General features: G+C 38.0%; 4 protein-coding genes and 1 long non-coding RNA gene across 11 annotated transcripts; 4 read left to right on the top strand and 1 right to left on the bottom strand.

Moving 5' to 3' along the window:
* Positions 1–426: 426 nt before the first annotated feature.
* Positions 427–20,449, bottom strand: LOC108093851 (ell-associated factor Eaf). 7 transcript variants are annotated; one of them, XM_017194190.2, is made up of 9 exons: positions 20,380–20,449; positions 19,778–20,319; positions 18,906–19,712; positions 18,744–18,836; positions 5,635–5,773; positions 5,384–5,580; positions 3,062–3,149; positions 2,509–3,004; positions 427–2,443 (listed from the first exon to the last, which is right to left on the bottom strand). In XM_017194190.2, exons 3-9 carry the CDS (start codon positions 19,030–19,032, stop codon positions 2,060–2,062), a joined length of 1,524 nt encoding a protein of 507 aa, XP_017049679.1. In that variant the 5' UTR covers positions 19,033–19,712; positions 19,778–20,319; positions 20,380–20,449; the 3' UTR covers positions 427–2,059. The 7 variants fall into 7 exon arrangements, with proteins under 7 accessions (XP_017049679.1, XP_017049680.1, XP_017049678.1 ...); XM_017194191.2 differs by having other exon boundaries at positions 19,778–19,960; positions 20,380–20,442; XM_017194189.2 differs by having other exon boundaries at positions 19,778–19,960; positions 20,356–20,440.
* Positions 6,242–6,926, top strand: LOC108093855. The gene is made up of 2 exons (XM_017194196.1): positions 6,242–6,276; positions 6,336–6,926. Exons 1-2 carry the CDS (start codon positions 6,252–6,254, stop codon positions 6,854–6,856), a joined length of 546 nt encoding a protein of 181 aa, XP_017049685.1. The 5' UTR covers positions 6,242–6,251; the 3' UTR covers positions 6,857–6,926.
* On the top strand, positions 7,935–8,942 carry LOC108093852 (leucine-rich repeat extensin-like protein 3). The gene is made up of 2 exons (XM_017194194.2): positions 7,935–8,029; positions 8,140–8,942. The coding sequence occupies exons 1-2, from the start codon at positions 7,993–7,995 to the stop codon at positions 8,886–8,888; spliced, it is 786 nt and encodes a 261-aa protein (XP_017049683.1). The 5' UTR covers positions 7,935–7,992; the 3' UTR covers positions 8,889–8,942.
* On the top strand, positions 10,388–11,242 carry LOC108093857. The gene is made up of 2 exons (XR_001771525.2): positions 10,388–10,917; positions 10,967–11,242. It is a non-coding gene; the product is annotated as an uncharacterized LOC108093857 (long non-coding RNA).
* On the top strand, positions 12,803–16,585 carry LOC108093853 (keratin-associated protein 9-1-like). Its single transcript, XM_017194195.2, has 2 exons — positions 12,803–12,890; positions 12,989–16,585. The coding sequence occupies exons 1-2, from the start codon at positions 12,854–12,856 to the stop codon at positions 13,693–13,695; spliced, it is 744 nt and encodes a 247-aa protein (XP_017049684.1). The 5' UTR covers positions 12,803–12,853; the 3' UTR covers positions 13,696–16,585.
* Positions 20,450–25,392: the final 4,943 nt, after the last annotated feature.

The raw sequence follows: 25,392 nt of genomic DNA, 5'->3' as shown, positions 1-25,392 counted from the left end.
CTGTTTCAATTACATACATTTTTGCTAAATAAATAAAAACACTTTTAAAGGATAAACAATAAAAAATATAGAATAACGATTAGAAATTTTCGGTCTATAACCTTTCCATTGAAAGACTGATAATTGATATGGTTTCCATTGGAAACTTTCCAAGCGCTTATGAAAATATTTTAAGCAGCTGTAATAAAAACTGTTTTTTTCCTGTTTAACGAGATTTTTAAAGTATACCTTAAATTTTTTTTCAGTTTTCAATGTTGAATGTTTCAATATTCATGTTAACTAGTAAATCTAAAAAAAAACATTCAACCAAAGCCATAGTGAAAATGAAAATAAATAATTTTATTTATTCTCTTCATGCGCACCTTGATAATGATTAGTTTTTAATTCATGGTTTCTCACCTTAATTTCCTAGCCCTTCCAAAAAGATTTTTTCAAAATGTTTAGATTTTTTTATTTGATTTGTTGACTGTTTAATGGTCGGTATTAGAACTAATTTAACTGAAAGTAATATTTTTAATATTTGTTGTATATAAAGTCGTGTACATGCATGTTTGTATATAATATATATATTTGCTTATTAAACTATGTTAGTTGCTTGATTTCATTGTGATCTTAGGCATTTTCGGATTTTATTTAGAATTAGTTATAGATTCTTTGCATATGTATATTGTGCTTATGATTATCTGAATCATTTTGTTCTTTTCGTTAAGTTATTGTTGATTTGTTTATAATTTTTTTGGTGTTGTTATTGATGCTCACTTCCAGTGCGCCCAAGAGTGAGTTCCCGAAAAACTCATCCTAGACCGAAAAACAATTAAATCCTATACATACTTTAATGTAGAATGTACAAAAAATAATTGGTATTATCTCCCTTTCGCTCTGACTGATCCTCAGATATTGGTCGTTTTTCTCGTGGATGGTACTTCATAAATACAATTATTTGTTGGCTTGGCAAATTAAATTGTGTTAATATTAGTAAGTGTGTGTATGGACCATGTGCACGCTCGCACATTTGGAAGGAGTTGTGTTTTGAGTGAGTGAAGTATTCTGCTCGGCCTTTTAACAAATTTTTCTGTATTCTGGGGAAGCATAAAACAAAAATGGTTTTCACCAGGCCGGTTATTTCTTTTCACATTTATTTTTCTTCGTTGCTTTTAACTATTGCAAGCTCATAACAAAATTGTAATAATAGGATACATTTAAAATTAATTAAAAAACTACAAATAAATTCAAATAAAACATGAGCTAAAAACATAAGTGTCTTTATACCGCACAATATGTCACTAATAATGATAAGGGACTAAAATACATTCGTGATAAATATAGCTAACAAATAAATCAAAAACAAACATTCAGATGTATTTTTAGTTTTTGAAAATATAAAAATTGACAACGATATTTTTAAGCTTGACTAAGAAAAGTAAGTGAAATAAAGACAAACAAAATAAAACATGAAAATATCATTCGAAAAATGGGTATTTTCCCTTTTGGTATTTGAATATTTTAAAATCATATTTAGGCTTAGAATAAAATGCGTAATTAATGGCAAAAATCTGCATCCGGTCACTGTTTTCTTGGAAACCTAAAAGGTATATTTTAGATTAGCAGCAACCTGATTAAAAACTAAATAATTTCCGTAGTTGCAATTCTACATCGTTTGTTTGCTTCTCTTTGTTATCGTGGGTGTATTTGCATGCGACCTTTTTAAGACTTCAAACATTACATAATTTTTAATTTCGTATTTAAAATTAATAAGCTTCGACAAAAACAGATTAAGGCTGTAATTTGTGTTTAATTTGATTTTTCTTGTGTCGTTTTAATTTATTGTTTTCCAGCACATTGGGATGGACTAAAACTAATGATTAAAATTAATTAATATATTTTTGTGTCGTGGAGTAGAACTAAGAATTTATTTATTTAGAAAAATTTCACTAGCAAGAAAAATCACCCCTCATAAACTACAAATTAATTACACGCATATAGACAGAATATCAATAATTGTTGTTGCTCTTGTCGTTGGTTTTGTCAAATAAAGGATGTTAAAACAAACCTAAAACAGCTAATCGTCATCATCGTCGGACGAATTTGACGATAATTGTAGATCGTTCTGTAGCAAATCGTTTGGAAAGCCCCCATTGGACGCATAAATGCCGGACTGTTGCTTTTGCTGCTGTTGCTGGTTATGATGCATCTGCTGCTGCGGATAGTGATTATTGCCGTAGGCCGGTGATATGGAACCCAGGCCCAGGTTGGGCAACTGATTCAGGTGCTGCTGAGTTTGAAACACCTGCGCTGCTGTCTGCTGTTGCTGCTGATGATGCTGATGCTGCTCTTGCATGGGGCGATCGTCCTCGGTGCTGTCATCGGAGTCGCTGCCGCTGTCACTGTCGCTGGAATCCGAGTCGGAGCTTGAGCTGGAGGCACTCAATGCCCCGCCAATTTGCTGCAAGCACCAACAAAAAAAAAATACTCAGTACTATTTCTGAAAAAATTAGTCTTCGAAATCACCTGTTCCAAAGCGGCAGCCGCTTGCGCCACGGACTGCGAAGTCAGTTCCTGTTCGCGGACCGAGTCCAAGTCCATGGGCAAACTATTGCCATGGCCGTAGGCCGATGGTCGCTGCTGGTGGAGCTGCTGCGGCGAGAGCCGAGGCTGTTGCTGTTGTGCGTGGTTGTGGCCGCCGTTGTAGCCACGACCATAGACCGATTGCTGCTGGTGGTGCTGTGGCTGATGCTGCTGATGTTGCTGGGCCATCGGGGGACTCGAGCGCTGCTGCATCTGCTGGCGCTTGCCATGGCCATGCTGGGGAGCCTGCCTCTGCTTGCCCATGTGCGAGGTCGAGGTCGTGGATCCAAAGTCCGGCTGGCCTGTCGTCGAGCCGGTCGAAGAGCCTGAGGTATTCGCTTGACCGCTGTTGTGCAGGGCTGCCCTCAGCCCAAAGTCATCGTCGTCGGTGATCATGGGAATGCTCGGCAGCGTCTGCTGTGCATTGTTTGCATCCCAACTAAAAGGTAAAATCCATTAGGTAAACACCGCCAAGCTGCGGAATGAAAAAACATACGCTGGTGCAGATTGTGGACTGCGGTGGACTGGCACTGGACGCGATGGTGAGCTCTGCTGCATGGGCGAATTGCGCGGCTTGAAGTCAACTGAAAACATAAGAAAATTATAAAATCATAATTTGCAGATTAAAAATTCTAAACATCCTTCACTAACTAAGTAGGGGAGAAGTGGGGGTTGTGGGCATGGGTCGGTTGTGGGCACCCCTACGTAGGTATATTTTCACAAAATGAAGATTGACTTTTGTTGGTAATGTCATTCGCAAGCAATTACCCTATGTATGATTTGTGCCAAATATCAAAGTAAACGAACGCGTTTGCTTTTTGAAATTAACGAATTGGTTTTTCTTGTGCTTAGAAAAGGTGGTGAAACTTTATTCAAAGATTTTCAATAGTGTATCAATTAAGATGAATCGATTAAAAAGGTAAGTGTAATGCATTTTTATTTAGTCAAAGCAATATACTAAATGGAACAATATCGATTTGAACCAAAAAATTTATGCAAACACATTTTTTAATTACTTCTTAAAATGCCTGCGAAAGTTGGTTGTGGGCACCAAAATTGGGTGGGTTGTGGGCACCCGTTTTTTTTTTGGCAAATTTTTTTATTACCTACAATTTCTTGTAAAATTGTTTTCAAAATTTGTTTGGAACCCTCTAGAACAGGGTTTCCCAAACTTTTCGGGACCGCGACCCATCTACACAAAAAATTGCAAGATCTATATGACAATTAGTACCCACCAAAAATCTACCCGCGACCCACCAGTGGGTCGCGACCCACACTTTGGGAAACACTGCTCTAGAACATTCTTGTAGAAATCTTAGGCTCTTGGAAAAGGATCCTCTCCCGCTGAGAGGGAATATCACTAAGCTTTTCACACTTTATTCTTCATTTTTCGGCTTCCAGAATATTCGTAAGATATAGATTATCACTAAGAATTCCACGCTTTATTCTTTATATTTCGGCTTTCAGAATATTCGTGAAATAAATAAATTGTCATTTTGTTGATATTGGTTGCGGTTTTTTTTCCATATTATTCCATTTGCAGCATTTTTCCCAGGGTGCCCACAACCCCCCCAAAAAAAAAATGTAGCTAAAAATTACGATTTTACAAAAGTCCATATGAAATTTTTTCGCATGACAAAGTCAAGTATGTTTCTTCATAACTAGTTAGCTTAGGTCTCTAGCTTTACACAGATACCCATATCAGTGCTGCCAGATTTTGAAAGATAAATTAAGCTAGATTGAAGAAAAAAATAAGCTAGAATAAGCTAAAAATTAAAAAAAAAAAGCTAAAAATATGCTAATCATGGAAAACATTAAAATAATTGATTTTTTTACTTTTATTGATACGATATTGATATGATATTTATATAACTATTATAGTTAAGAAATAATTTCATCAACTTCATCATTAGATTCCATATATTTGGCGGAAAGCGAGGTATTTCGTTGGAAGTTGGTAGTCATGGCAACATTTGCTATGACGCAGTCCATATCTCTCGTCGTTTCTAAAACAACGCAACAACAATCGCAAAACAAATATGTGCAAAATTTCAGAACTTGCTAAAGATTATTATTAAAGTACAACATATATGACTTTGGTCCAAATTATCGAAAAAAATTACCAAAAATTATAATACAATCAAAAAACAAAACATATTTTGTTATAAATTTTTTTAAGCCGAAATTAGCTAAATGAAATTTGAAATAAGCCAGATTTTAAGCTATATGCATTTCAAGTATTTTTCAAGCTATTTCATTTTAAAATATGCTAAATCTAGCTTGAAATAAGCTAAAATGGCAACAATGACCCATATGTCCAAATAATATGCACTAGTTCGGTAATTATAAGCCAAAAACAAAACTATGCCCACAACCCCCACATCTCCCCTACTAAATGTACAGAACAACACTTAAGTCTTAGTTGTTACTAGCTACACACAAACTTAATGGTTAACTTATCTTTTTAACGGCTCCGACGAAAGAGTGGGAAACGAATAAAAAATAAATATAGCAACATACATATTGCTCCATACAAATTTTTAAATATTGATCATTTTTGAGATGACATTTCTAAAATCATTCAGTGGCTATAAAAAAAGGTAACGATATACCTCATGTTCTTTAAAAAAATCGTAAGCTAACATTGTTCATTTTAAAAAAATTTGATCCGAGTTATTTATTATTAATAAAGCCAAAAATTGTTTTTTATACATGTTGAATACTTAAAGTAAAGATTCATCATTTATTTCATTTTCTGTAAAGCCAAAACTGATAACTTAAAGAGCTAATAGAAATCCCTAAAGTGTTCGTTACTTACTTATATTATTTCGGCGGCTGCCCGTGGAAACCTTCGTCTTCGATGAGATTCGCATGGTGCTGTTTTCCATTTTGGGGGCAGCTCCGGATCCGTGCCCGGGAGCTCCTGATCCGTTAGTGCCCTGACTGTGGCCCTGAGCCATATTCGCGGATGCATTTTGAGTGGGCAGCAGGACTGGCTTGTTGGTAACTTCACTCCTGCAATTACGTAGTTGCTAACTGTATGAAATTCAATGTACAAAATGCACCCACCGTGTCTTCTTCACTTGTATGTTGTGGTTCAGCTTCTCTATCGTGATAGCACCCGTCTCCTTGTCGTAGATCATCAGGCACTCCTTTGCATACTCCCTCTGATTTCCCTTATAAACTGTATGAGGCACACCGGAACTCTCTGCCCAATAAATAAAATAAAATAAAAACGTTTAGCCTTTCAAATCAACAAGTTGAAATAAAACAGCTTTGCTGTGGGTTCAGCCAATGTCTGAACAAAATTTAAATACGTATCACGTGTTTTGTATTAATTCGTAATTTTGTAATTCCAACCCCAAAAACTCTTGAAAGTCAAGAACATTATATAAATGTAATTAAAAATACAAAGGTGTTACTACTTAGGCATTTCTGAAAATTAGGCATTTAAGAAAAGTTTATTTTGAAATGAATGCCTACACATCCGGTTTAGGCATTTACAAACAATTAATCAATATCAATATCCCTAGAAGTAGTAAACCTTCAAAAGTTTAAGTCGAATGACTTAAGTACTAAATTAAAAGGTTATGTGAAATGGATGGATTATGCATAGAAAAAGTCCGATTAAGCGGCTTAAAGACAGACTTATAGTTTAAAATTTAGTGCATTTTAAACAATCCACCATGCGGCTTAACGTGGTTTCCTTGGGTGAGTTCCAAAATCTTAAAAATCCAAGAAACATTCAAATTTTTTTAGGGCCCTTATAGTGCTTCTTTATGTTATGCGATCGGCGAGTTTAAGACCCAACTCATTTGTTATGTTTGAAAAAATTAAAATGGAAGCACTTGATAACGTTTTGAACCACTTCAACAAAAAGTTCACTTTTCTGGAAACTCAAATTTTTGGCGAAAGAAATAGAAATAACAATATCCCAAAGAAGGATAATATGAAAGGAAGTCAATTTTTAGACACACTGGTTAAACTTTGTGAATCAGAAAGAGGGAACTCTACAAATCCAGGTTTGGATTTAACAGTTCGTGCAGAAAGTATAAAAAATATAAATAATATCAAAAATAACATACAACTGCCGGAAATTAAAATACCCCCAATCACGGTTTTCATCTTGAAGAATGCTATGAGAGCCGCTTCTCACAACACCATTTTGCTTGAGCCTTCACATTTAAAACCACCGTCAAGAACAATGGATGCGCAAAGAAAAGGATTGGCTACGGACGTGAATAGGTGTGTACTTATGAAAATCAAGGAATTAAACGTCATCAGACCGTGACCAAAAATAATATAAAAAAATATCTACATGAAAACATTTGAATAAATTCCTTGGATTAATACTAAGAAAATTATTGTAAGTCTTTTTTTAATGCTTTTGGGTGAGGGAAGCTTTTATTTTGGAATGTTGGAATGTTTTATACAGTTATAAATCATGGTTGCTAGGGCAATTCGATACCCATTAACTCCCATGCAAGACTAATGGATTCAATATACTAGGTATATAAGAATGGGAATGTGAATGTGAAAGCTAAGTAATACCCCTAAAATCTGAGATGCGACTTTTAGCTGTATATCTGGGTAAGTTGGCGGCCTAAAAGTTCTGATTGAACCACAATAACTCAACGTTTTCTTAGCTGTCTTTTACCTTTCTCTAAAAGAAATCAAAACAACAACGGCTCAATTTTCCGAATTACGGTCCTGGTTTGAAACAAAAGTAAAGGGGCGGCTAGATACATCAACGATAGAAACACTCAAACAGCTTTGCGCTAATGAAGTGAGAAGAAGAAACAAGCCTCAAGTAAAGATTGACATAGACAATGAAAATACTTTAGAAAACGTCATAAACATTCCGCCCATTGAAATGCCAAACATTACCGTTGTCATTTTAGGAGATCATTTGCGACAAAGACCTATATCGGCAAGAACGAGTAACACAAAACTAATTGAACTTTTCAAAGAATGCATGGAAAAAAAATTAAAAATTTTAAAGAATTAAATAAAAATAAAAAAAATTATATTTCGAAAAAGCCTATTTTCTTACCTTCTTTTATTGTGCACACTTAGAGGCGTGCGAAGCAGTTTAAAATGAAATGGTTTAAATTCTCAACCTAATTATCTTTTTATTCATTGATTTTTTTTAATTTAGTGTTTTATTTCACTGGACCATTCCGTGATGTTTATCAAATATTTATATATTATTTATGAATACAGAAAAGTACCAGGAGGGAGTTTTTATAATAAAGGAACATATTTCTAATTTCCTAAAGTACAGATTTTGAGGCATCGTTAATAAGATTAGGTTCGACTTTCATGCATAGCGTTCCCACTTATATTTTCTTGTTTAAAAATAATGGACCAAGAAAAAATTTATTAAGAATTCGAGTGCAGTAATGTATTTAAACATTTACTGTTAAGATGTGTGGAGCTTTTCGACTGCTATTGCTTTTAATGTGTAAGTATGCTCAAACTTGGCGTGAACTTTGTCTATAGTTTGAGGTTTAAGCATGAAAAGTACCAAATTTTAAATTAATCTTAATGCAATCTTATCGACTTCCATTGCAGGTGTGCTCTTTGGCCAAGCGAAAAATCAATCAGATCACGCAAAGTTGAAAAGGCTGACCTCGGATCTGGTAAATGCCATTGCAGAAGCTAATTCTGGAAAAAAGTACGGAACCGAATGGGTATCGGGCCTGGGACAGGCTCTCGAGGAGGTGCAGAGGACATCATCTCAGCGCTGCTTTATGCTGGGTATCCTAATAAAGAAAGTGACAAAGCTATGTCCAGCGCCGCCCTCATATTTACCCGACTGCTATCCGAGTTGCTACTCTCCATCAAAACCACCACCTCCGCCTCCGCCTCCACCTCCAGCGACTCCACCTCCTCCCACCGGTTCCGGAATTATCGCCCCGCCCCATCCTTCGTACGATCTCCAATATCCCGATGGGTCCTATTTTCCCTGGTGCTACATGCCCTTCTGTCCCACCATTTGCACCGCACCCTTCTGCTATCCTTGTGTAGCTCCCCACTGCGATCCTTCGTGTGTCCCACCGAGTTGCTACCCACCCTGCAACCCTCCCCACTGCGAACATGCACCCACCTGTTGGCATCCCTACTGCCCAAAAGACTGCAAAGCTCCCAAGTGCGTTCCTGGCAACGAGGTAGCGACGCAAAGCTGCGTTCCACCATACTGCCCGCCACCCATCAACTGTCAGAAGCCGTACTGCCCGAGAATCTACAGGCCTGTGGCCAGAACTTTGATGGGCCATTGTCCAATGCACGATATTGCCAACAGAGCCTTTGTGTATGGTTAGTCACCTAGCGATTTAAATTATTATAACGAAATAATAAACCAAACTTTGAACGGACAATCTGTTGTTACATGCAAATAAAATAAACAACATAGGGGAGAGTGGGGTTAGGTGAACCATGGGGATAGATGAACCACTAGTAATATTTCACCTTCTATAAGGATTTTGTGCCCCATCAATATGTGTGTTGCTTACTTAGTCGATATCCTAACCTCACACGCACGCACAGTCGCGTCAAACGATGGTTGTCGTTTTTATCGCTAATCGAAGTTTGTATTCGCCTTTGTCACCTTCATTTGTGACCTAATGTTTTCTTGGAAAAATTTTATCGTGCTTCGCCAGTGGCATTGAACTTCATAAAATTTTATTTTATCGTAAGTAGACGCAAATTATGATATTTCCACGGATAGCTCACGCAGTTTAAATATTTCATGTTTTCTTCAAATCACTTCTAATTGGCTAATGACTTGTGGGGATACATGAACCAGTATTTGTGGGGATACATGAACCACCTTTCCTTTTTCAAAGCTGCCTACAACCGATCTCTGGATGCAATGATCAAATCTTTGAAGCAACCATTAACAAATTACGAAGTTGCAGAATGTGTGCATTCCGCGCACGATGCTGGGATTACTCCGAAAAATATCAAATCAGGTTTTGAAAAGAGTGGAATTTTTCCCTTCAACCCACAAAAGTTTTCTGCATCTGACTTTCTTGGGAGTGATTACACTAACAGAGACATGAACACAGAAAACACTCACAATCAAAATTCTCAACAAATGGCAATCGTACAAGATGAAATTGTGCTCCTGAACACTCCTGCGAGGAACAATAACTCAGTCGAGTCCGCAATGTCTCCCAATATTGACCTGGATGATGTTCCTTTGTCGATCAGAAAGCGTGGGTTCTTGTCAGGAAAATCGCCAGAGGACTTACGAGGGTACCCAAAGGCTAAACCACGAAAACAGACGACTCGGGGAAGAAAACGAGGAAGGAGTATCATTGCTACAGACTCACCGCAGAAAAATTGATCGCGGAAAAACACAATAACACAATATTCGAACAGAAAGAAGGCATGCACAAAGAAATAAATTACACTTTTTTTATACAATTGTAGTTTTGGTGTTATTTTGATAGGTGGTTCAACTATCCCCATAGGGTGGTTCAGGTATCCCCACGGGGTGGGGATACCTGAACCATTTGAGACAAAAAATTTAAAATGCTCATAAAGTTAAAAAAAACGTGACATATTATTTTCACAAAATACTTTAAATGCAAAGGAATGAATGCTCTTTTAGTTTCCTATAAACAGCAGACCCTAAAGTCGAATGGTTCAGACATAATAATGTTCAACAAAAAAAGTGGTTCACCTATCCCCACTCTCCCCTATGTAATGACTCGACGAATAATACAATATTTTGGGTCATTTACACGACTGCAAAAGATACTTGATATTCTGTCGACTCATTTATGTCCCTGATTCAGAATCAATACCCCTTATAAAGGCTTAAATAGAAAATAGGAATCATAATGGAGCATGGTTTCGTGGTAGACAAAAATATTTAACATGGAATTACGTTGCCATCTTCACAGAAAGTTATAAATTGTAAAGTAATAATTGTAAACGGTGCAAAACCAGGACAAAAGTGCGTTATTCGCACAAGGTGTTTCTGAAAATAACTTTTAAAACGCATTTACTAGTTTGCGCTGAAACAATGCGAGTACCTTTAGTCATCGGACGAATCTGTTAGTCCGTCAAGAGCTCGGAAGCTATGTGTATTTAAGAAATAAATAGATTTCTGTCTTAACAAGTTTGTACTAAAATTTTCTATAAGAAGTTCAAAGGTATTCCCCTGTTATAAGTATTACGCCTACGTGTAAGAAACGGGTATCGGTAGTTATCTAATATTAGGTGGGTATGGTGTGACCGATATCGCAATTGTCACGCCAGCTGTGTATCATCTAGGGGTCTAAACCGTCTTTGATCGCCACCAGGAAATGTCTGTTAAGCGGATAGCAGTTCTAGTCGTTTGTAAGAATTTTTCATCCGAAGTCGAGAACATACTAATTTCAAAGCAAAGTTCTCTGCCTACAGGTGCACATGGGAGAGCCCTTTGGTGGCTTATTTAATCACATAGAAAAAATGGCATCTAAAGTGTTGAATGCTACCGGAACTTCAATACAGAAGAGCGGTAATGTTGGTTCCAAGCTTGGACAGGTATTGCAGATTGTTGGGGACGCTAAAGTCTCCAATAGTTCTTTCAGTCCATTGGACTTAATTCTAAGTGGATAACCTAATCAGTGCAAATTCTCTTTTCTTTTTTTGGATCTAAAAAAATAAATAAACAGTAAATTGTTTTGTCTCTTTTTACTTAAGTTATATTCAACACGGATGTAAAACATTTCTGAATCTTCCTGCCACACATTTTTCCGCAAACTCTTCCATATTCAAGACATAGTTGAGTATACATATGTACAGTGCGGTGCATACAGTATTTTTACTATAAAACCAACATTGTAGTAATAACCATTGAAAGTCGCTCCGAGGACTTGATTTAGTACTCTTTAAATATTATACTAATTTATATTTTTAGAAATGGTTGGAAAAACCAAGAAGCTAGCTTCGGCGAACCCAAGAACCAAACGCGAAAGGAAGCTAGCTTCGACAAGCCGAATCTTATATACCTTTGCAGTCATCAAATATGTCTCTTGAATTACGAATTAAATTTCATTAAAATCGGACAACTACATCATATAGCTGTCATACGAACAATAGTCGAAAATATGGAAAATTTATAGAAAAATCGTCTTAGCTTCGATGTTGTTTAACCTTTATGCATTTTGTTCGACATATTTTATGACTGCAAGGGTATATAAGCTTCGGCTTGCCGAAGCTAGCTTCCTTTCTTGTTAATAATAAAGTTCAATGTATATTAATCTATACTAATATTATAAAGAGGTAAAATTTGTTTGTTTGTTTGTTTGTTTGTTTGTTTGTTTGTTTGTTTGCAGGGAATAGGCTCCGGAACTACTGATCCGATTTAAAAAATTCTTTCGCCGATAGAAAGCTATATTATCGTGGAGTTAAATAGGCTATAATTTATTTTAAAAAAATTAGGGATCCGTAAGAAAATTGCAATATTGTCGCATATAAAGTGAGTTGCTACCTCATCACACCGACAAACACGCTCCCATAGCATTTTAACTCAATTTTTGTGTTCACTGTGAAATTGTGAAAAAAAAAATTTTTATTCAATTTAAGTTGAACTGTGAAAATTATGTGGATCGTGCATTTGAGGATAAATTCACCACTCTGTCCATAGTCCAAAATGCTTAGAGGACGACGTGCAAACATTGGCCGCAGACATCCAAGCCAGCAACAAGTATATTCACAAAACTTAAGCAAAGAAAGACAAATGAGCACATGGAGATCATTGGCATCATTCAATCGCATGGCATTCCAATATGACCCCACTGCGAACTACAGTGATAATGAAAATTTAGATTGCAGTGCGTTAAAGCTTAAAAGAGAAACGGCTGGATTGTGGTGCGCAAGTGGAAAAGTCAAACTGGAAAAGTGTTAAATCACCATCTTTCTATACTTCCATATATTTGAAAAATGTTGCAATATTGACTTTTATGTTGTTAAATTGTGTTGACCAGCGAAGCGGACACAGGACCTCTAGTATATGTATAAAGAGGGCACATTCACTTGACAATTTTATGATATTCATTAAATATTTTTATTTTATTTACAAATATTATTAAGTGACAGAAGGGCGTTTTTATGTCGGGGAACGATTATTCACAACTTCCAAGAGCACAGCTTTGTAAGCATTATTAATTAGATTGACTTTCAAGCATAGCATAACATTCCAATTTGTATTTTCTTGTTTAAAAACAGTTGACCAAGAATAAATTTATTATAAATTCGAGTTGACTAATGTATTTAATAATTTACTGTTAGAATGAAAGGAGCTGTTCTTCCGCTATTACTTTTAATATGTAGGTAAAAAATGAAACCTATAAATATTTTAAATAGGATCAGTGTGCCTACAAGTTTTGAAATCTGCCTTTTCCAATTTTATCGACTTCCTTTGTAGGTGTGCTTTTCGTCCAAGCGAATAAGCTAACAGATCACCAAAAACTGAAGAAGCTGACCTCGAATCTGGTAAATGCCATTGCAGAAGCCAATACTGGTAAGAAGTACGGATCCAAATGGGTGCCGCCCCTGGGAAAGGCTCTCGAGGAGGTGCACAAGATATCATCTCGGCGCTGCTTTATGCTACAATATCTGGTTGAAAAGGTAGTAGGACTCTGCCCAATTCAGCCCGTCTATAAACCCGCCTGTTATCCGAACTGCGCACCAAACCCAGAAGCTAAGGTACCCCCACCCGGAATTGTCAGCCCTGGGTTCATTAACGCGTATCCCGATGGGTCCTACTTTCCCTGGTGCTACCCGCCTGGCTGTCCCAGCCTTTGCAATCCACCGTACTGCTATCCCTGTGTAGCTCCATTCTGCAATCCTCAGTGTCTGCCACCGAGATGCAACCCGCCCTGCAAGCCTCCCTACTGCTCTTTGCCACCCAATTGTTGGCATCCCAACTGCCCACAGAAATGTGAAGCTCCCCACTGCATTCCCGGCAACGTGGAAGACACGTCTACCTGCGTGCCACCGTACTGCCCGCCGCCCATCGACTGCCAACCTCCGTACTGCCCGACGCTCTTTAAGCCTACGTCCAGAACTGTCAACATGGGTCAATGCCCAATGAGAGATCTTGCCAGCGGTGTTATGGGTCAGTTTGGTTAGTTGCCGAGCGACTCAATGTCTTTCTTATTCAACATGTTTGTACTTTTGACGAACTAATAAAGAGGAGAGTGCACTTCACCAAACTTTGAACTGGCAAGCTGTTTAAATGAATAAAAAAAACATAAATTATAGACTCGCATAAATTATAGATTGCACGGCAGCATTATGCCGCTTATTATAAGAGAGGCTTCATTGAGTTGGAAACGATTCAAAATAAACGCCTATGTACGTTTTTCGCACAAAATGTTTCCGAAAATTACTTTTAAAAAACATTTACGATTTTGTGCATGGCACAATGCGGATAAGGTTATTTTTTCTAGCCAAGGGCTCTTGATATTAGTTTCCCCATTAGGTACAGTCCTGATTATTCCTTTGCCAACCGAAGGTCCACTCGGGAAACCCACAGAATTGTGTGGCCCCTTTCTTTCACAGCCAGCTCAGCGAACCAGTCCTGATATGAGGATAAAGGTAAGGAAATCATCTTGCCACCCGGTTAAAAACTCAATTTATGAGTAACTAACTTTAACCAAAGTAATTTAAGAATATTTTAAGAACTTCGCAAATAAATTATTTCATTATCGGTGTTTACCGTCAAGAAATAAAAAACGAATATAACTCGCATGTACCCAATAATAATTGTACTATATATTATTGATCGCTGACGTCGTAAGGATCAAAATAAAAATTGGAAATAAGTACCAAAAACTTGCATGTACCCAATAAAGCTAATTTTGTATCTTTTGAAAAATGCCTCTGCTATTCATAGACCCTTATTGTAAAGTACACCTTTTATTTGTTTCTGCATACTTTTAACCAAATTATCAAAAATTTCCTTTTGTTTAGTTTTTACTTTTGCTGGATTCGCAACCAAGAACTACTACGAAATATCCTTGCAGTCATCACAAGTGTCGAGCAAAATGCATAAAGAATTAGCAACCTCGATGCTAAGACGATTTTTCTATAAATGTTCTTTTTTTTTTTCCTATGACAGCTATAGGTATAATAGCGTAATCCGATTTCAATGAAATTTAACTCGAAATTCAAAAGTCCTAAGAGTTCCAATAAACAACGGCGTAATAGTTCACTAATAATCACTAGCATTTCCCATTTTTTTTTGGGCTGGTTAACATTTAATAGTTGCAAACATTTACTCTTTTCTGCACGCCACTGTAAACATGTTGTTGATCACGATCATCGGACGAATGGTCAAAGGCTCGGAAACTACATGTATGTCAACGATAAGGAATCTTAAATTTTTTTTCATTTTCCGTGTCTTTTTTACTAAGGACTTTTGTCACATCTTTGTCTGCAATCGGCTTTAAAACAATGACATAAGTCAAGACCTAGTTAAGAATACATATGTCTTGTAAAACGATAATGTCGTAATATTCATTGATAGTCGCTTGGAGGACTTGATTAGTAATGCAAGTTGAAATTTTCCTATATTTTTTTTAATGGTTGCAAGAAAGATACACAAAACCCAATATTCGCTCCGCTTTTAATCGACCTTAGCATTATGAGTTACCATGGCTTTTGTCAATTTTCCGTATCCAAGCGGATTAGAAACTACCACAAAGATTAAGATTATGGGTACATTTATAAAATGAAATCTTTTTATACCCGTTACTCGTGGAGCAAAAGTATACTGTATTTGTTGAAAAGAAACAGGTCTATGAGAAGTACCATAAAGTATATAAATATTAGTTATTATTATATTATTAATATATTCTTCATCAGGCTCATTATCCGTCCGAATGAAAGTAGAAATATGGGGAACTATAAGAGCTAGAATATTGGGAATAAAACTGTAGGTACTTGTTATTGGTACGCAGCACGCCGCGGGCGCCAAATCTAAGGGGCGCAACAATCTGTCGCGTTCATAAGGCAGAGAGGTAGGGGGCGCAAATTTTCCGCTTTGCCCCGGGCGCCAGTAACCCTAGATCCGCCACTGAACAACATGGACGATATATTTGGATTCTTCATTTAAATACGCAACGAAAGGTTTTTTTTTTTTGCCACGTTCACTTTTACGCCCACAACTCTTGGGCGCATTTTTAACGTCAACAGAATTAAGAAAAAGCTAATTCAATATAGAACTGCCATATGAAAGATCGGAAAAATCTATATAAAATTAATGGAACAAAATGTTGGTTAGCCTTTCAGCATTTAGTTCGACATTTGTGATGATTTCAAGGGTATTAAGCTTCAACTCGCCAAAGCTAGCTCCTTTCTTGTCCCTAATACAATTTATATTTTAATCCTTCAGAACAAGGGTACAATATCCACACAAAAACTAAATGTATATTTAATTCGCCGTTTTTTCCGACAATATGGTCCTATCCGTTTTGTTGTAGCTTCGGGTTAACGATAACGTTGTCATGGTTATTAAAGTGCACCGAATTAGTTACAAAAACTGATGGATTCAACTGAATTCAATGCTTGGCTTGGCCGATGCCGAACTGCAAACTAGTTCAGCATTTTGTGCGCACTGGGCTGCACCCGTCCCATTCCAGGGGAACCGAAAGGCGGGACAGATCGGGCAGTTACGGCACGAATTTCAGACCCACACTTGACCAAATTCCGCAGTTATTGTCGTCGGCGCCTCCAAAACTTATTGGCGACTCGTTGCTCGCAATCAGTGGAGCGTTACACAAGTCAAGTCGGCCGCAATGAGGTCCAACCCAGCAAAAAACCACAGACGATGTCTGGCCACAAAGAGCATAGCAAAATAATACAAGTATGGAGAAGCCGAGAAGAAAAACTTGAACGCTCGGCTGCATTTGCCTGACTTGATGTAATTTGGCGTCATTGCTCCAACGCTGGCCTCTTCTCCCGCCAATCGACTGGCTTTTTTTTGTTTAAATTAAATAGTGCACAGGGCTACCCATTATTTGTTTCTTTTAATGGGCCCTGCAACTGGTTTCTTACATAAAAATGGAAAGATATTGTGTCACGAGGCAGAAAAGCTGTGAATCGACACCTATTCCTTTCCAGTTCAATGGGAATATAACTATACGTGGTAGAGTGCTAAATGTTTCCTGTTTATTATTCTTTTTAAAAATTAAAAAAAACAAGAAAGGAAGCTAGCTTCGGCAAGCCGAAGCTTATATACCCTTGCAGTCATTAAATATGTCAAACAAAATACATAAAGGCTAACAACATCGAACCTATGACGATTTTTCTATTATTTACCATATTGTTCATATGACAGCTATATGACATAGTCGTCCGATTTTGATAAAATTTAATATGTAACTCAAGACTCATTAGAAAACTCTATATTCCCAAAATCATGATTGTCTGATGAAAAACAACGAGGTTATAATTTTATTTCCGTTATTTCTATATAGATTTTTCGATCTTTCCTAACGACATTATAATTTTTTTTCCATTATTTATATATATATTTTTTGATCTCTCCTATGGCAGCTATATGATAGAGTTATCCGATTTTGATTAAATTTAATACGAAATTCAATAGCAGTTAGAAAACGCCATCTGGAAGAAATCAAGTCGATCTGATTAAAAACAACGGAGTAAGAATTTTTTATTTCATTCTCTTGTATGGGAGCTATCCGATATAGTCGGCCGATCCGGCTCGTTCCGACCTATATACTGCGTGCAACAACTACACAACTTTTGGGAAAGTTTCAGCGAGATAGCTTTAAAACTGAGAGACTAGTTTACATAGAAACCGACAGGAGGACAGACGGACAGACAGACAGACGGACAGACGTACAGACGGATTTGGATTCTGATCGTGATGCTGATCAAGAATATATATACTTTATGGGGTCTGAGGTGTCTCCTTCACTGCGTTGCAAACTTCTGACTGAAATTATAATACCCTTTTGCTCTGCAAGGGTATAAAAACTATACATACATAGCATTACAGAACTCTTGTTGTACACAATTTGTCCATTCGTAGTATGATTAAGCTCATTATACTCATAGATATCAGATTTAAAAAAATATGTCAACAAAATAATTAATTTTTTAAGATTTGTACTTCTAAAAGTAGATAATTTTTTTTTGCTTTTAAGAAACGAAAAATGAATAAAAACTCGAAAATAATTTCTTAAGAAAATCGGCATCAAAAGATTACAAATTAAAGCGGACAATTAAAAGCTATAGTTTTGGGAGTAATCATCAATTTGTCAACCAAATACCCAAAGCAAAAATGCATTTTTTTTAAATAAATTGTACAGCCTAAAGGTCTGAGAAAAAAGGTTTTTAAAATACAATATTCTAAATCATGTTGGTGTTGCGAACTTTACTTGTGGCACGTGTTCTTGATTGCTCCCAATCTTATTGCAGAGTTTCCGCATTCCATTATAGGTTTAATGGATTTGATCAGGTGCATTATTTGACCAAGCAGGTGCACTGCCAGTAAAACCAGCTTCTTTCAGACGTATCTTAGCCATTGGAAGCACAGATGCTGACAGCCAGAAAAAAGGAGAGACTTTCTCGATTTCAGCATTCTGGCTAACAGAAACAATATTTCAGTTTCGAAACTTTAGGTTTGTTGGTGAGCTTGCAAAATGTTATTGAGATATTTTTTCGACTCATTAACGTATTTTAATTTTTTAATTAATATAGAGAAATCTTCTGATATTTTAATCATAACGAGTTATATTCCTTTAAAAAAGAATATACATACGGTCATACAAAGAAAATCAATTCGTTCTGGTGAAATGGTGGCGAAATTGTAGCAGTGAATAAATCTAACAATTTAGCTGTTTGGTCCGGAAGGGTATTGTTTCAATAGTAAATGAAACTTAAATATTTTGCTGAAGCGGACTAATATATGTACTAACTAATATACTAACGCATCTCAAACATAAATGTATTCTAAGTTATCATAAAACGGGGTTACCAAATAGAGATAAAAGATAGTGCCATTAGAAGCAAATCCCAAGATTAAAATTTGTAATTCGTGAAATATTAAATTTATTTAATATTAGACAATACTATACGTGAAATAGAGGAAAAAAAGTGTGAAAAATGAGTCTTATAAGAAAGTTGTAAATGTGTTTTAATGCACTCACCTGAATTTGGCACGATAACAGTAACTTGATTGTTGGATCCCACGTCAACCGATGCCATGCGGCTAGTGTCCACGCTCGCTGGTTTGAAATCATCTGCAAGACGAGGGTGAGTTAAGGGAATCTCCTGTGCAAATTGGAGTGGGAATCCCTACAAGCACTTACATTTGATGGTGTGAAAGGCGGTCGAGGTGTTCTTCGGATTGAAGGTTGCGCCCAGCTTCAATTCTCGCACCTCCTCTCCGATATTAAGGCGCTCGGCCAGCGAATTCTTCTGTTTGGTCATCATCATCGTGTTAATATTGTTATTGGGCTGATAAGGCAGGTTGGTGTTGGCGCTTTGTGGGTGGTTATTATAGTTGGTGTGATTGTAATTGGCACTGGTGTGGTTTGACTTTTTATAATTGTTGTTATTGAGGTTGGTTGTGCTGTTTTGATATGACTTCTCGGCCACGTCCGCCACAACGAAGCTGCGCTCCTCGGCGGCGCCACCGCGTTGATGGATTTGTCCACCGTGGGCCGCAGTTGAAGATGAGGTTGCACTCTTGTCACCGCCCACGCTCTGGTTGCCGATTGACGAAGACTTCCGATAATTGCCGCCGTAGTGCTGGCTCGCAGACGCCTTGGCCTTGAGACGCTGCAGCTTGGTGGCCACGGATTTGGGTATTTTTACGGCCGTACTTGTCGCTCCACGTGCTGTTAGTCTTTTGGAACGATGCAAGACTTTTGCCACAAAAGAATTGCACGTCGCAAAAGAAACCACGTTCTCGAGCGGAGGGTTTAAGAAAGTAAACGAAAATAAAAAAATAATAAAAGGGGGTGGTGGGTTGACCTCGCGGCACTGTCTTCTTCTTCCTCAGGGCGGCTGGTGAGTTTCGGTTGTTACATTTGTCATTGGATTTGGTTATTTGTTGGGTCGCTACCTCAATCTTTAGTTCATGCTGGCTTGGCCTTCAGCAGTTTGCCTCATTTCTGCGGAGTTGCCAAAATTAACTGCGATTATTATTTATTTGCTGCCATATGTTTGCGACACTCACACACACGAGAGCAATCAGCATTGCAGCGCTTTAGAGCACTGCACTTACACCTGCTGCTGCCGCTGCCTTTTGACACACATTTCGACTGTGTTTTCCTCTACTTTTCACAGTTTTCCTTCGCATCCGTCTTATTTTTAGCGACACACGATTTCTTCACGGAAATTACAGCTGATCGCGATACAACTGGAAAGCAAACGAATATAATGTGCGTGGAATTATGCGGGAATTTTGCGTTTATAATGCACGATTTACACTGCGAATTGGCACGCGAGCGTAATACGTAAGCAAATCTAAAAGTGAGCGGCTACCAACGGAACGAAAGGGGCGGATGGCTGGGGCGGGGCGGGCACAGCTGAAAACAAGTTTGAAATAGCCGAAAAACAGCAACGTGAAGGTGAAATTTCCGAAAATCGAATTGAAACGTAGACGAAAAGTATCAGTCCATGTGTGTGCACCGTGGGTGTGTGTGTGCGTGTGATGTGATTTTCACGTTTGCGAAGTAGATTGGGAAATTTCTATCCCTTTCCGCCACTGCTATCAAGCTTAAATTTAAAGCATTAAATCAATTTCCTGCTCACTTTGACAATATTGCATTGTCTTACAATATTTACACCTCACGCTGTTGCTTCTCTTTTTACTTTTTTATAGTTTAGTGTGGCCGTGAAGGTGGGAAATCCAAAAATACCAAGTTGGGAGACGATTTATCGAAAGTAAAGAGACCGTTGCTCTGCTAGAACAATAGTTTATACAAAAACCATTTTTGTAGTTTAAAGGTTTTCTTTTAAACCGTTTTTTTTTTAACAGTGCAGGTAGGCAGTGCAGTTTTTTTTAGTTCCATTTTTCTTCAGTATAGAATACCATCTACATCTATACCATATGTATATCAGCCGATACAACAGTAAAGACGAACTAGAAAGGAAGCTATCTTCGGCAATCCGAAGCTTATATACCCTTGCAGTCATCAAATATGACAAACAAAATACATATGGCCAAACAACATTTAAGCTACATATGACGATTTATAATAATAATTTTTCATATTTTCGACTATTGTTCATATGGCAGCTGTATGATATAGTCGTCCGATTTTGATGAAATATTATTCGTTATTCAAGAGTCGTTTGAAAACTCTATATTCCAAAAATCATGTTTGTCTGATGAAAAAGAACGATGTTATAATATTATTTCCGATATTTCTAAATTCCGAGATTCAATAGTAGTTAGAAAGCGCCATCTGCAAGAAATCAAGTCGATCTGATCAAAGACAACGGCATGAGAATTTTATATTTCATTCTCTCGTATGGGAGCTAACCGATTTAGTTGCCTACTACACGACTTTTGGTCAAGTTTCAGCAAGATAGCTTTAAAACTGAGAGACTAGTTGACATAAAAACAGACAGGAGGACAGACGGACATGCGTACAGACGTACAGACGTATTGCGATTCTGACCGTGATGCTGATCAAGAATATATATGTATACCTCATGAGGTCTGAGGTGACTGTTTCACTGCGTTGCAAAAAAAAAATTACGTTCTTTAACTCCACCCGGGAGCATAGAGCCTCTACAGTTTTGTAGAGCATTCATTTATCTTTTGGTTTTCGATCGTACTGGTGATAAGCCAGTAGCGACTTATCCTAGCGATGGGGTTGCCACCTGGCGCCATCTAGGAGTGACGAAAAGTTCTATTGTTGGGTCCATAGTAACGTGGACGATGGGGTGGTGTGCGGGTCCGGGGAGCCTAGAAATGGTGGGGATTTGGAAAAGGATACCGTTTCTTTTTCTCGGGGAGCCTGGGACTCCAATCCCGGCCTTCCGGACCGGAGACCAGCGCTCTACCTGCTAGGCCACCGTCCCTACGTTGCAAACGTCTGACTGAAATTATAATACCCGTTGTTCTGCAAGGGTATAAAAAAGAAAAGAAAATGTTAAGTTCTGTTTGGAATATTTTGAAAGTGGAAAAATAAATTTTAAAATTTAAAAACTATTTTATGTAGAAGTAAAATGCCTTAAAAATCTGCGCTCTTTATAAATTAAATTAAACGAATGAAAATGATAACGTCGGTGTTTCTTATCGCAGATTTTTTGAATATTTTTTTACAAATCTAAAAAACGTCGAAGTAGCGATATAAAGTCAGAAAACAAAAAGATGTATGACTCATTTGTTTTTTATCATAGAAGCATGGTTTTTAACAATGGAGTTATTGACTCTTAAAACCAGAAAGGAAGCAATACTATATCCTTTTTTTTGAAACATAAGTGTACAAAACTAGACACATCACAAATCTAAAGTAACAAAAATATTTCTGCTGACTGAAACTATAATACCCTCTGCATGGGTTTAAAAAGAAACAAGTTTTGTTAAAATTGGAAGAATTTATAATTTAGCTGACTTAGAAAAAATCGCTAAGAAAAATCAAAAACATCGATATTATTAAACATTTCCATACTTACCAACATTCAACAATTTTTTGCGTAATTATTTTAAAAAGTCTTGGATCTTTCCTAAGATTTTCATGAATATTTTTTCTTGAATCTGTCGTAGTTAATTTTTTTTTTAACATACATTTTCCAAAAATCATGCTTGTGTGATAAAAAACAACTGCGTAATAATTTTTATTTTAATAAATTAGGTACATTTTTAAATTAATACTGAATAATTATTCTAATTATTCTAAAAAAGTCGTTTCAATAAAGAACGGATCACTATGTATTTGATATAAAATAAAAAACATCCCATGAGCTTGGAGAGCCCTCCATTTCTGGTACTACATGCAATAACAAGAATTTTTTTTAAAGTTTTTGCCAGACATCTTAAACTGGCTTACTATTTTACATGGAAATGGACAAACCTGCGATTATGATGTCAAAAGCTTAAAGTTTTGAATGATTGTAACCCCTAAGGCACAAAAATATAATTTACTTACAAAAGCCAGATATTCTCAATATTTTTCTCCTCTTTTTTTCTCTTGCTCGGTTTTGGAAACTAAGATCTGCAGCCCAAGAAATCAGTCAAATTAATATCTCATCAGGGATTATCGAGGCAAAGCCAAACAAACAGAAACCCGCCCTTACTATTTTGGCACCAGATCGTGTTCCTTATGTTGCAGTGGGAAAAACAGTAGCGCACACCCACACACTAGGCACTCACGCACACAGGGGATTCCCCTCGAAGATCGGATCATCATTAACATCTACGCAAATCCTCGAGGCGCCGTCGGCGAGCTACTGTTTGTGTTCAGTGCGATCCTGCAGAAGATGCGGATGCAGCTCCTCGGTTTTTGCAGGAGCGCTAATTACTTAAGCGCTGTCCTTCGGGCCCTTCGAGCCGTAGATCAGGTCTTTAAGATTTCTCCAAATGCCGAAGTAATTCGGCTCACTGCATTTCCATTTCCATTTACATTTTGAATTGCATATCCATTCAGTATTCCTTTTGATTCCGCTCCTAATCTGTCCCACTTGCGATGGCAGGAATTTGATAAGCTGAAACTGATACTTTTGCTCTCTTTTCGGTGGAGTGCGTTTTCCTTTGAGGGGATATGCAAGCAGGCAGGTATTTTTCGGGCTGCGAAGAGGTGGGTGGTCGCAGGCAAACGAGTGCAACAGCCGATGCAGAAAGTTTCTAACGGTGTCTTGGCGTGACGATGGTAATTTGAAGGCCGAATGTTCGGCTTTCTCGGTGCTCCTCCACCACCCGCGACTGTTGCCCTCATTTTCCGTTTTCTAATCAAGCAAATTCGCTGTCTGTTGCTCATTTTACTGTTGCGAACTTTGCATTCCCATTTGGCGGCTAATTTAAAAACTTTTCTTATCAGTTGATGAAATCTAAAATTGCATTTTTATGGCACTTCCTCCGCCTGTTTCGCTGTGTCCCTTCTCTCTTCTTCCTTCTCCCTTCTCCCTTCCCCCTCTTCCTCTCTCTCTCTATCTCTCTCTCCGTTTGTCTGTTCTGTTCTGCTCCTTCGCATCCCTTGCTTTGTCCTTCGGCCAACGGGGTTCCGCCTATCGACACTTTCGTTGGCCAAAGTTGCTCATTTGTTGCATAAATGTGCCTGCCAAAAGTTTGATTTCCCATTACTCGTTGCTTCCCGTTGTTCGGATCGCAATTATCGCTGCGAATCTATGAGGCTTGTTCTGAATCGCCGGCAATTAGGATGGGGCCAGATTGGTACAATGCCGGGCTGATTGAGTTACAAATTCCCAGGCAATTAAAAGTCACCGAAGATCACTGACAAATACGAGGAGTTCAGGTCCGGTGGATCTCGCAAATCTTGAATCAATTAAAGACGGCATTGTTTCGCAGGACTAACGAAGAACCCCTTGACCCCTTGACCCTTTTGGCCTTGTTAGGGGATCGATCGCACGAAACTGGGCCAGGCTTCTGCGATCCTTTCTCGGGCACTTCTCCTTCTTCTCTGACGAGGGTTCGATGTCTGCATCGAGTGCCTGGCTACCTGATAGGAAAACAGAGAACAGAACTGCGAACTGTGAACTGGGAACTGGGAATTCGGGCGGCAGCTGTCCCCTAGGGCCACACCCACCGGGGAACACATAAGTGCGCCCCTTATGCAAATTTAATTAGCAGCAACTGGGCGAAAAACGCGATCGTGAGTTATGGTCGAGCCCCCCGATTTCCCCGGTTCCCCCCGAACAAATGCGCTCGATCAGGCGCTCATAAATCAATTTAAATGGCCATCTCAGCGAGCAGAGGTGCAGGCACGACGGCGAATGTCTGAAATTGTCTGTAATTATGGTGAAAACACTTGGCACACAGCACTCCCCCAGCGAAATTGATTTAAAATACTCTCGCCATCACGGTGCCCGGACCGCAAACAGAACACATAGTACGGAGCCACGTACTACGTGGCCCACCTTGTGTGGCCATAACTCAAAATTTATGTCTTTTGAAATTATTTTAATGTCTCTAATGGAACTCCCCCTCTTGGCAGCACCGCCACGGACCACAGACCCCCAGTTGGTGAGATCAAGAGAACTGCACACGAGTAATGAGCATGTTAAGCTCATTGAAGCCCAAGGCTTGCAGGCGGGGAAATAGTTTCCCCCTTAAAAAAACATACAAGTACGTCAGAGTAATACAATTAGATAATTACAACAGTAGGTTGTTGTGTAATAAGAATTTCTATGCCAAGATAATTCGGACAAAGATATTACTATTTTCACCTGAGAAATAAAATTAAATTAAATTAAATTTTCGTCTAGATACCGAAAGATCTAGCTTTGAGTATGGAACTCTTGTGTTTTCTGTCTTAAGTTGTGCTTTTAAATATGCTCCACAGATACCTTTATAGACAGATGGACCCACACTGATTTTTTTATTGGGTGATGCTGATAAAGGATATAAATGTATTTTTAGTGCATTGCACAAACATTGATTACTGTTTACCCACTTCTGATCGGAAACAATCGCAGCTAATTGTGGTTCGAGCTCCATCAGAGATCATCTGAGAACTGAGCCCAGTGAATTGATCCTGCCCCACCTCATGCTGTGGCCACCTCCAATCGAAGCTGGAATGCCGGTCGGCAGTCTCGATCCCCGGCGATAAATATCGCACTGTGGCAGCCAAAAGTCCAGATCCTCCATTTAAGCGGCTGCAT

The sequence above is a fragment of the Drosophila ficusphila genome, unplaced genomic scaffold, assembly GCF_018152265.1.
Source record: "Drosophila ficusphila isolate 14025-0441.05 unplaced genomic scaffold, ASM1815226v1 contig_414, whole genome shotgun sequence".
Lineage (NCBI taxonomy): Eukaryota > Metazoa > Arthropoda > Insecta > Diptera > Drosophilidae > Drosophila > Drosophila ficusphila.
Note: the sequence above shows the minus strand (reverse complement) of the source record. Positions and strands in the feature narration are given on the sequence as shown.

Bases quoted from the DNA above. Each gene is read 5' to 3' on its own strand.
- LOC108093853 (XM_017194195.2), top strand. From the start codon at position 12,854: ATGAAAGGAGCTGTTCTTCCGCTATTACTTTTAATAT. The intron at 12,891-12,988 runs GTAGGTAAAAAA...CTTCCTTTGTAG, and splicing joins TCCGCTATTACTTTTAATAT to GTGTGCTTTTCGTCCAAGCG.
- LOC108093852 (XM_017194194.2), top strand. From the start codon at position 7,993: ATGTGTGGAGCTTTTCGACTGCTATTGCTTTTAATGT. The intron at 8,030-8,139 runs GTAAGTATGCTC...CTTCCATTGCAG, and splicing joins ACTGCTATTGCTTTTAATGT to GTGTGCTCTTTGGCCAAGCG.
- LOC108093851 (XM_017194190.2), bottom strand. From the start codon at position 19,032: ATGATGATGACCAAACAGAAGAATTCGCTGGCCGAGCGCCTTAATATC. The intron at 3,150-5,383 runs GTAAGTAACGAA...TTATGTTTTCAG, and splicing joins CAGCCGCCGAAATAATATAA to TTGACTTCAAGCCGCGCAAT. The intron at 3,005-3,061 runs GTATGTTTTTTC...TTTACCTTTTAG, and splicing joins AGTCCACAATCTGCACCAGC to TTGGGATGCAAACAATGCAC.
- LOC108093855 (XM_017194196.1), top strand. From the start codon at position 6,252: ATGCGGCTTAACGTGGTTTCCTTGG. The intron at 6,277-6,335 runs GTGAGTTCCAAA...GGGCCCTTATAG, and splicing joins GCTTAACGTGGTTTCCTTGG to TGCTTCTTTATGTTATGCGA.